Genomic DNA, 12228 nt, shown 5'->3' with positions numbered 1-12228 from the left:
AAAAATCAATAATGTGGGTAAGGCTTGTATCAATTTATTAGAAAAGTTACACAAACTTCGACATGTTTTGCCTTCAATTAGCTAACAGCATATCAAGTAAGGCAGTAGACAGAAAAAAAAAAAAATCTAAGTGGTTGTTAAAGCATCCAAAGTATTCAAGGAATTTGAAGTGGTTTGTTCACAAGGCACTTTGAACAAAAATCAGGGTATTATAGTTCATGACTTCTGGATGTCTCTTATTGTTTGTGTGGTATACAAGACCACTTTTATGATGTATCTAATGACACATGACTAACTATTTTGCCAATTGCTTTCATTAAAAAAAAATGTTTTAAAGTGTTCAGATCTTTTTGTATGTTCTCTACAGGTTTCCTGATGATGCTGTTGACTAATAGAAGGCAAAAAATGTCAAAATTTATCAATTTTTTCCCTACAATAAATCCATGAGCCTTAAACTACGCCATTTATTTTTGTTTAGAGGATACATAATATTAGGAGTGCAGCAGTGTTTTCTCTTCAAGCCTGATGACTGAATGGAATATAGCACCAAGAAAAAATTCAAGGATTAACTTTTGATTTATTTTAAAACTAGGATAAATTTAGTTTAATCCTTTATCCAAGTGTGTGCAAACAAAGTTTGCGCCTGAAAGTATCTTCAGGACTGGGGTAAAGTGGTACAACACTGGGCAACTCCTTGCAAAGGTGGAGCAAGCTACCAACACTCCTATCTCAGTATCTCCAATAATGCAAAACACATCTCCTTGTGGATATGTATAATGTTATGCATTAAGGGAAGGACCATAAATGCATAACATTATACATATCCGCAAGGAGATGTGTTTTGCATTATGGGAGATACTGAGATAGGAGTGTTGGTAGCTTGCTCCACCTTTGCAAGGAGTTGCCCGGTGTTGTACCACTTTACCCCAGTCCTGAAGATACTTTCAGGCGCAAACTTTGTTTGCACACACTTGGATAAAGTATTAAACTAAATTTATTATAGTCTGACCAAGTGAAAAATAAACTTTCAACATTTAATACTAGGGATTTTGTATATTGGTTGTATTGTATATTGTATTATATATTGGTAGTGTAGATGGTAAATTAAATATGGAAATAGACAACAGAATCAACAAAGCTGGTATGGTAGGAAGTCAATTGAATAACTTCATATGGCATAAGAGAGTTATTAGTCAGAACACTAAATTAGCTGTATAAAAGACAGTGTTTAAACCAGTTTTAACTTATGGATCTGAGAGCTGGGTCAGAAGTAAAACACTTGACCAAAGACTAGAGACCTCAGATATGAGAGTCCTGAGAAATATTAGAGGCATGAACAGATGGCATCAATGGCAATATCATATTAAAAATGAGAAAATTAGGAAAGAATTTGACATTGTCAGCATCCAGAAATGTGTTAGCTAATCTCAGGTGGTATGGTCACAAACAGAATGGGCGAGGAAAGATTAGCAAAACAAGTGTTCTCTGCCAGGTTGGCAGGAAAACGGCCCAGAGGAAGACCAAGATATAGGTGGATTGATACGGTACAAAGTGCCTTAGACGATAGAAATATAAGATCTGATAATGTTGGAGTCTTGACAAGTAACAGACTGATTTGGAGAAAAATTGTAGATAGGAAGTTAGTAATGATGTAAATTTTTCATGTAGTAATATCATATCCTGTACACCCCTTGAGGGTACATGTCAGGAATTCGATGATGATGATAATACTAGGGTTGAGAGAGAGTTTACAAATTAAATTGGATTCATTGCAGTTAAATAAACCACTTCATAGAGATTAACAATAATTAATTATAATAATAATGAGAGAATTACATAACAATATAAAGCTAATAAGAAAATTAGAGCAAATTTCATAACAATTAACACACCATAAGGTCTTGAGGCATTTTGCAGGATTCTCTCGAACATCCCATACTTTTACATAAGCCATTGATGCAGTAAAGGCTAGTCTAGTATATTCACAGTATCGTACAACTACTGCATCACCTGGATGACCACTAAGGGTTTGAATTTCTTGTCCCGTATGAAGGTCCCAAATTTTTACAGTTTTATCTGAAAATGTAGAGGTGAAAAATATATATATTAGTATTTTTTTTAACAGACGTATTTTTTTTTAAATAATTTATACAATTTTTTCTTTTGAGATTTGGTAGGATCCTAATTCATAATCTGATAAGCAAAGTCCTTAAGGAGATTACTCATTCAATAATTAATTACATTTTTTTACTTCTTTTGGCATTGTTTATACTGTTATGAATAATGAACCACATATAAGCCTTCACATATGTAAACTAAACATGAAAATTAACTTGTTGAATAGCAGGCAATTTAGGGCAGAATAATCTGTACTTTAGTCTTCAATTTCCAGGAAAAATGATTTCTTTTTTTTATTTTATTTTTTTTTTAATTCCACACACAAGAAGTACAAGAACCCCTATCAGCACATCAGTGATGTGTGAGAAGCAGATAAGGGTTGAGAAAGAAGAAACCTATTGACATTCTCCTTAAAGAGCTGTAGGTTGTCCTACAGCTCTTTAAGGTTGTCCTACTGGGAAAGGAGTGTCCCAGGTTCGATTCCCGTCGAAGATGTGAGAAATTTGAGGATCTTCCTCAGCCATAACCAAGTTATCCGGTCTTGGGCGTAGGCAATAGGGTTTTTTCCACCAGTTTATCTGGTGTTTTTCATCTCACAAGCAGGCAAACTTGCCCCGTGAACACACACGGATCTACAGCCATAAATACTTAAACCCCCGCCCCCATGAGGGGGATCAACTCGCCCCAATAGGGACAGGGGAGAAAAAAAGGGAGGAAACTCCATACGAATAAATAAATAAATACTGATGATGGTTGCTTTCTCACAAATTTTTGTAAACTCCTGTTATAAAAGGCAGGCAAAGGCTTTCCTTCCAAGCAAAGATGGAGTCTGATTTTGAAGTTTCTTCCTCTCTTCTTGCCTTGCTTTTCAGTTGCTATTTCCAGGTGTACTTCACTAATGATATTATTATACTGTATGCAACAGTGATGGTTAGCCAGGAATCAGCCTCTTTTCCTGTAGAGTTCTGAAAGTCTGGATTTGTGAAGGAATGCACGTTCTCGACCCCATTTTATCATGTTCTGCTTGATGGATATTTTTAAATTGTGCCTACATGTCTCCTGATCCCAGCTAGCATTGCTCCAGTTGGAGCAAGGATTGTGAAACTTAAATTAGAAAAGGGACTGAAAGTCTGGTAATAACTTCCAGGGATACATTGGTCTGGTTACCAGATCAATTTATTGATGATGTGCCATACCTACTTTACTCTAGAGACAAGGGAAGGTGACATGTAGAAGTGGTCTAGCCCTGTAACAACATCATTGGCTACCCAAGTGTAGTTTATTGTGTGGAGATTATAAGTTCTCCAAATGTCTGTAAGCTGTGCATTTTTAATACAAATTTTCAAATCTTTTAGCCATATGTTTCTATTCTGATGATTACCCCCTACTTTATCCAAAGCTTTGGTCACTATGTAGTTGAATCTCCCAGTAAGATGATATGATGGGTGCCATAGAAATAATTTTACAGCCTCTGGATGAACGTAGGTCTTTGATTTGCATAAGCCGGGGAATAGATGTGATGATGAATCTGGTCATGCAGTCCCAGTACTTCCATTCTATGGCAAGGACTCTCCTTTCTGCAGGGGGGGGGGGATTATTTAGTATGTTATACCCAGCCTTAAGTCTTTCACTTTAAATGCTTAACATGTTGTATCAAGGTTTTTATCCATGTAGGAGTGGTCAGTATACCTCCTCCTTACAGATTTGCTTCTAGCTTGATATGAGCTTATCAAGATTTCAAACTCATGCCACTCATTCTTGAGAGCTAGTTATTTTATCATTAGTCTCTGCTTCGTAGTTAGAGAATTGTGATGCAGTATACTTTTCTCTAATTTTTCTCTCTTAGCAGTTCTCTTCCACTTCGAAGATGTCTATGATATTTAACATAGCCTACCTTAAAGGAACATCTGCCAACTAACATCTTGGTTTAGAAATATAAACACTGCTTTCATGAATCATCACAAGGTTCTCTTTTGGTCCTTAGTCTTCAGCAGGGATGCCTTGAAGATGAACCCTGGCAACTCAAGCTGGTCAGCTTCACTGATCATCTGAGTACAAAGCACGACTGTGATTCAAACTGCTTCATCTGCAGATCAAATCAAGAGATACGAAAAAATCAAATCGAGAGCATTAAACTAAAAAGATGAAATAATGAGCTGAGGCCTATTTTCCTCTTTCTCTCTCTTTCCCCTTCCTTTTCGGTTCCATTCTATCCCACTTTCTTCTTTCCCTTTTATTTCAATGATGTGATCCTTTTACTTTTCACTCTCAATAAAGGTCAAAAACAGTCTGGGTAGTGATCCTCACTTAATGCACAGCATTATGCATGTCCAAAAGGAAGTGTGTTTTGCATTTTGAAATAATCAGGCAACCTGTGAAGTCATCAGTCTCTATATACAAGTAGTCTATATAAAGGATTAAAGAAAAATAGTTTCTTTTCAAGTACAATTTCATGTTTACTCTTTGAAATGTTTGACACTGCTGGACTGTGACTCTCTTTCTTATGAGCATCATATCTAGCACATTCTATCATGTGATCATCATGTCCACTTCCTACAGTCTGTTTGCAAATTATTGTGTTATGGTTCAAGGCAAAATCAAGCATTATTTCTCCTCTTATACCCATTATTCTATTATTCCGTTCTTCATTATCTTTTCCAATGTTGGCATTTCAAATTTCAATCTTCTCCTCCAATGATTCAGTGTGTGTGTGTGTGTGTGTGTGTGTGTGTGTGTGTGTGTGTGTGGGGAGGATTAGCTGTGTTCTCCTACTAGGATTTTGGCTGACTAGCCATCAGTCATGCTTGTGGCATGTTGAGCACAGTTAAGCCTGGGATGGTTTACCATGGTGGGCTGGCAACCTACAACATGGTCAAAAACCCTGATGGAACTGATATAGATGGCAGTGCCAATATTTCGGTGAAGTCTGGAGGAAAATATCCAGGAAATCTTAGTATCATGCCTTCATGTGGACCACCCTAGGAAACATGGTATCGTAATGAGTCGTGGCAAAGTTGATACTGAGCAAAGAGCTTGCAGAAAGCTATAAAATGCATCTCCCAAAATGTTATGTGGCCAGCGTGGGAGATTAGGCCACAACCCCTCCACTACAATGCCAAGAAGAAAACAGAAACGTTGTAAAGCCCAGGGCCGGTCCAAGAGTATCTGATGCCCCTAGGCAAAGAAAATTTAGGTGCCCCTATGCATTGTTTCTCTATATATATTTTGTCAGACTCACACAAGCACACGTACACCTAATGGATATTTATAAAAATAATAAAGAAAGAAATAGAGAAAGGCAAAAATAATGTAGGATCATCAGCGAGCACCAGGACAGCTTGACTTATTTCAGTTTTTTATTATTAATCAAGGTTTTACTATTATTCAAATTAAGGGGATATTAAATCCCACATTGTTTTAAAACCGAATAAGAAACTCAATGTGGGATTTAATATCTCTTTAATTTGAATAATGTTTATATCGCCGAAGCCTATTGGCTCTTTATATTTAAGTGCGGTTTTACTAATTTTTTTCGAAGGTTGTAATTTTTCCCCGAACTATGTAGCAAAATCTGGCGCCCCTAGGCAATTGCCTAGGTTCGCCTAATGATAAAACCGGCCCTGCCCATGGCCAAAATGGGCAAACACTGGATGTGACTAAATTTTCCCAACTATATGACTACTCTGATCGAAACCATTTATGAAGGCCAGAGCATAATGCAGTGGGAAGCTTTCCCAAATAATAAGCAATACTGGAATAGCCCAAAGAATTCATAAATATAACAGTAATCAATGCAATCCTCTTTTCCTCTATATAGGAACATTTAATTGTCGAACACTTAAAGAAGAGGATGACCTTACCATCTGACAGCAAGAACTAAAACATATTAAATGGGACATCATAGGTTTAAGTGAAGTTCGCAGCCAGGATGAATATTTAATAAAACTAAAAAAATGGAGACTACTTATATTATGGGAAAACTAAAAGACAATAGAGAGTTGGATTTCTAAAATAAACTCCAAACTTAAAATGGATCATCCAAATATATGCTCCCACCTCATCCCACACTGATTAAGAAATGGAAGCATTTTATTTTATGACTCACTGCAGTGCACTCTAGACAGAAAAAGAAATAGCAATCAAAACTTTACTATAGTCATGGGCGATTTTAATGCCAAAGAAGGTCATCCTATTCACCAAATAGACACAACAGGATCATACATGCATGGTACAAGCAACAACTCAGGAATGACTATTACAGAATTCTCTATCAGTAACAAGCTTTACATTATAAATACATTTTTTAAGAAAGTTCTCAAAAGAAAATGGATGGAGAAGTCCAAATGGAGAAATAAAAAATGAAATAATTATATACTGTGTAATAATAAAGAAATAGTTCAAAGATACCTCAGTACTAAATAAAGTAAAAACAGGAAGTGAACACTGATCAGTGAGAACCAAAATTAAAATAAACTCCAAATTGGAAAGAATAAAATGGCTAAATAACAAAAAATCACGAAGTTCTGACTTAAAACCTATTGAAAACAAGAAGAAGGATTACAAAGAAAAACTAGACTTAATAAATTAATTTTATATTTGGTTAAAATTATAAAAAACCTTTATCCAAGTTAGCAAACAAAGTTTGCACCTGAAGTACTTTCAGGACTGGGGAAACTCGTGGTAAATGTGGTATAAGTTCTCATCACTTGCCTTAGTATCTCCCATAATGCAAAGCACATCTCCTTGCAGACATATATAATGCTAGGCATTAAGGAAAGGGTCACTACTCAGACCGGTTTCGACCTTTACGGAGGTCTTATCAGTGGGAGCCAGACCCAGAGGTGGTGATACTAAGGTAAAAGTAATGGAAGTCATATTTACCTATACGAGTTTCCAAAGGGTGTCACACCCTATTATTAAAATTCTCTGGATTAGAGATAAGTTTATGGAAGTTTTTTCACTTGGCTATGCTATTAATTATATATTTGGTTTTATCCTTTATTCAAGTGTAAGCAAACAAAGTTTGCACCTGAAGTACTTTCAGGACTGGAGAACTTTCAGAACTTATACCACCTTTACCACGAGTTGCCCTAGTCCTGAAAGTACTTCAGACACAAACTTTGTTTGCTTACACTTGGATAAAGGATAAAACCAAATATATAATTAATAGCATAGCCAAGTGAAAAAACTTCAATAGACTTAATAAATATATTTGAAGAAGACATAAATAAAATAAGCAAAACCTTAACAGAAGTAATAATCTCAGCAGCTAACGAATTCAAAAGCAACAAACAACAAAAAGACCATAAACTTTTAGAGGAAACCTTACAACTACTTAAAAAGAGACGAAATATGAAACAAGACAAAAACTTAACTGTTAAAATATGCAGAACTATGCAAAACAATAAGGCAAAAGATGAGAAATGAAATAAGATCTTATAACTCTACAAAAATAAAAGAAACAATTGAAAACAATAAAAATATGAAAATACAAAGAAAACATTTATCAGTTGGCAAAAGTCAAATAACTGCAATAAAAGATAAGAATGAAACTATAATAAGGAAACAAGAACAAATCCTAAACAGGCTAAAAGAATTTTATAAAGAACTCTATAGTGATCCTTCAATATATAAATCAAATATAGAATTCATCCCACCCAATCACTTCAGATGAAATAAAACAAGCATTAAAACAAATGAAAAATAGAAAATGTCCTGGTGAAGACCTAATTCACATAGAATTAAATGGGAGGGAAACAGCATAGTTCACCATATCACAAACTTACTAAATCTATGCCTAGAAGAGAGGAAGGTACCAGAAAAACTGGAAAAATGGTACTCTGATACTGTTATTTAAAAAAAGGGGACAAAGTAGTAGTAAAGAATTATAGATCAATTAGTATTCTCTCCAATTTATACAAAATTCTCACAAAAGTAAAAACAAACAGGTTAATCCCCTCTTCTAGACTCAAATCAACCAGTAGAACAAGCAGGATTCCATAAAGGCTTTAACACAATTGATCATATTCATGCAGTAAAAAAAATAATAGAAAAAGCAGAAGAAAACCAATTGCCTCTCTGTTTAGCCTTAATTGATTATGAAAAAGCATTTGATTCCATCAAAACTAATGCAATAATCAAAGCACTCCAGAATCGGAGAGTTTCTAGAGAATATATGGATCTCCTCCAGGAAATATACCATGCTGCAACAGCGACAATCCAACTTCACACGAGTCGCAATAAAATATCAATTGAAAAAGGTGTCCGACAACGAGACTCTCTACCACCCAAAATCTTTACAGCAGTCCTTCAAGAAATATTTAATAATATAAACTGGACAAACCTTGGTATAAAAATTAATAACAAACTTAACACACCTAAGATATGCAGATGATATAATTTTTGCAAACACTCCAGAAGATCTTAATATAATGATAGAAGACCTATACCATGAAAGCAGAAAAGCTGATCTAAAAATAAACAGAGAAAAAAAACTAAAATCGTTTTTAATCATTTTATAACACCAAAAAACATAATGATAGAAAATAATTTCTTGGAAAGTGTCTCTCCATATACATACTTAAGTCATCTCACTGATCTAAACTGTGGACTCCAAAAGGAAATAAATAGGAGAGTTCAACTTGCCTGAAGTGCATTTAGAAAATTGAAAAGCATTTTTCAAAACAATGATGTCCCACTTTGTTTAAAACGAAAGACATTTAATCAGTGTATATTTCCAGTCATCACATATGGTTGTGAAACTTGGTCACTAACAAAAGTACTGGCAAATAAACTAGCAACAACTCAAAGAAAAATGGAAAGGTTGATGCTAGGCATCACATTATAAGATAAGAAGCAAAACACCTGGATAAGAAGCCAGACTCATATCACTGACATCATTCTTCACCATAAGCAATTAAAATAGAAATGGGCCAGACATCTATCCAGAAGAGAAGATGAGCGATGGACCACCATACTAACAAACTGGATTCCAAAAGAAGGGAAATAAGGCCAAGGACATCCTAAAAGAAAGTGAAGTGATTAAATGCCAAATTTTGTTGGGGAAAATTGGTCAACCATTGCCAAGAACAGAGAAAGGTGGAAAGAACTGGAGGAGGTCTTCGTCCAGCAGTGGACAGAAAATGGCTGAAAAGACGAAGATATATATATATATATATGTAGAAAGTATTTTACCTTGGGTATAATAAATGTTAAAGATACCAAGCTATTTTAAACCTAGTTTTACTCCATTTCCCAAGTAAGCAAACAGACAAACAAGTTAAGTTTGCGCCTGCAAGTGTTGCTAGTCTAGCTGACCCTGCACATAGTGCAAGACCAAGGCAACTCTCATGGTCAAAGTAGAATAAGATGTGCTTTGCATTAAGGGTAAATATTAAGATTAGTGATCAAAGCTTATTCTACTTTTACCATGAGTTGCCTTGGTATTGCACTACGTGCAGGGTCAGCTAGACTTGCAACACTTGCAGGTGCAAACTTGACTTGTTTGTCAAGTTTGCGCCTGCAAGTTTGCTTACTTGGGAAATGGAGTAAAACCAGGTTTAAAATAGCTTGGTATCTTTAACATTTATTATACCCAAGGTAAAATACTTTCTACATTTATATCTCCTCCTGAGATTTTTATTTAATAAGGTTAAAACACCTTATGGTAACTTGTTCTGGTACAATACTTATAAGCTCTGTATTACTAAAATCTTGGTATTTCTAGCCTGGATCCCACTGATGAGACCTCAATAAAGGTCGAAACCAGTCTGGGTAGTGGCCCCTTGCCTTTAATACAAAGCATCATACATCTCCTCCAGGAGATGTGCTTTGCATTAAGGGTAAATATTAAGATTAGTGATCAGAGCTTATTCTACTTTTACCATGAGTTGCCTTGGTCTTGCACTATGTGCAGGGTCAGCTAGACTTGCAGGCACAAACTTGACTTGTTTGTCTGTTTGCTTACTTGGGAAATGGAGTAAAACCAGGTTTAAAATAGTTTGGTATCTTTAACACACACACACACACATATATATATATATATATATATATATATGTGATACAGACTCCAAATTGCTTCTAACTTGTTGAATACCAACTTCTCCTATGGTACTTTCTGAATTGGGTGAATAAACCCAAACCACTGTGAGGAGTGAGGTTAAACGAAAAACCTGCAAACCTGTCATTATTAATTCTTTCATTTACCATTTACTGGTTTGTTTCCTAGCAATGCCTATCATAAAGAAAGAACAGATGTAACGTGTCAATAATGGCTAATGTTAGCCTTCCGTATGATGATTCTATAGACTCCATGGAGATGCTCATGAAATAATATTACTGAATTGACTTCCATCAAAAATCTCCCTCTTCTGTTTAAACCAAAGTCTGAAATGGCTGCAAGAAGAGTACCAAAAAATACAGATTTTGAAAATGTAAAAGTAAGAATCATCATGTCCAAATGTAATGGCCAGTGGCACTAGCAAAGTATTGGTCATAACTTTTGTCCAATACTTTGACCTCTTTTGTACTTTCGGTTCTACATCATTAAGTATAAAAAAACACATTCCAAACACATACAATATTCAATGATGACATGTCTAAAATGAATAACAAAAAATCTCCTGATACCCATGTTTCATCCATAACCATATTAAAGGTTGTTGCTCCAGAAACAATTTGTTCTATGTCACCTTTTTATGCTCTCTTATTCCAGTAATATCTATCTTGAAATGTGGGAATCAGCCTGTATTCAAACCCATTTCTAAGATGGATGACAAATCTTTGCCTATTGATTCTACTGAATTCCACTGAATCAATTTTCCAGGGCATTTCTTCAAATTTGAAGGAAAGCGCTGGAAAATTTTGGGGATTCTTGAATGGCTGCTCTTGATAACTCTGAAGCATACAATATTGTCTATCTTCTGAATACAGCAACAGAGCTGTCAACCTTCTTTCTGAATGCACATTATGTATGATGGCAGATCGATCTTTATCTTCAATTCTGCAAGCAATGCTGGTGTCCTACATGGCTCTGTTCTGACCTACTATCATCCTTCTATATATTAGCAACTTTCTCAACAGCTGAGTGCAAATCCAATAAACAGTTTCGCAAATTAAAGTAAATGACTTATATTCACTTTACAAATTTGGACATCATTAGTTACCCTTGCACTGTATATATATTCCAAAATTTCATACAACCCTAAATTTGACAAAAGGGATTTTGTACGAAGTAGTGTGTGTTCTATATACTCTTTATCAAGGAAGAAAGAATTGTGCTATGAAAGCAAGACTAAATAGTGTGTTGTTGGAAGCATTTCATGGGCAAGTGCCAGAAAGGCAAGAAGTATCAGAGATGGGAAAATGAAGAAACAAAAGTTAATGGCAAAAGGCATAAAAATGAGAGTATTGTAGAGAATAAAGTAGTGATAAGGCAGCTCGTGAGAAAGACAGGTCAACTGATTTTAAGACAGCTGGCATAAAGAGTCACTAGAAAGAGAGTAAGATAGAGAGAGCATGAATGTTAGCTAGAAAGTAATTGAAGACATGAAAGCAGAGTTGGTAAAGGTAAAGCATGAGATGAAAGAAATGCAAGTGAAATGAGAATTATAGATATGCATGGAAGACTAGAATGGAAAATGGTCATCTGAAAGTGGTAACAAATTATTCAAGAGTGGCTCTGTAAGGAAATCCAATGATTAGAGATGTAGTGAATGAAAAGACACAAAGTTTGTTTTCCTGGAGATAGAATGAGCAGAATTATGGAAGCATTGGGCATGAAGAATAAGCAAGCAAAAGAGTTAGTAAAAAGAAAAATGATTTTGATGGTAACAAGAACCTAAGACGAATAGACATCAGAAGGTTGTTCAGCAGAGTAATAGATAAGTGTGGTAGAAAAGGTAGTCAGTACATTGCCCAACTATAATAGTGATGAGATAAGCAAACATTCTGAATGATATGCAAGCAGAACTGTGTGTGAGGAGAAAGAAGTGCAATTTTGTGAATGTATAGGATGAATTTCAGGTCTGGATGGCACTGCATGAGAGAGAGAGAGAGAGAGAGAGAAAGAGATGAATGGCATTTAAATGGATTTGGTGTGAGTCAACTTGG

At 35.3% G+C, this 12228-nt stretch overlaps 1 protein-coding gene across 1 annotated transcript in view; it reads right to left on the bottom strand.

Annotated features, from left to right (window-relative positions):
* LOC150096717 (kinesin-like protein KIF21A) overlaps positions 1 to 12228 on the bottom strand; it is a 753433-nt gene that overhangs the window by 74837 nt on the left and 666368 nt on the right. Inside the window, exon 29 of the mRNA XM_090408696.1 lies at positions 1893 to 2076. Within this exon, the coding sequence (XP_090264822.1) occupies positions 1893 to 2076 (184 nt within the window). The remainder of the gene's footprint in view (positions 1 to 1892; positions 2077 to 12228) is intronic.

The sequence above is a fragment of the Typopeltis vanoorti genome, chromosome 18 (assembly GCF_054136105.1).
Source record: "Typopeltis vanoorti isolate ZY-2024b chromosome 18, IOZ_Tvanoo_1.0, whole genome shotgun sequence".
In the NCBI taxonomy this organism is placed as follows: Eukaryota; Metazoa; Arthropoda; class Arachnida; order Uropygi; family Thelyphonidae; genus Typopeltis; species Typopeltis vanoorti.
This window is presented reverse-complemented; position numbering and strand designations above follow the sequence as displayed.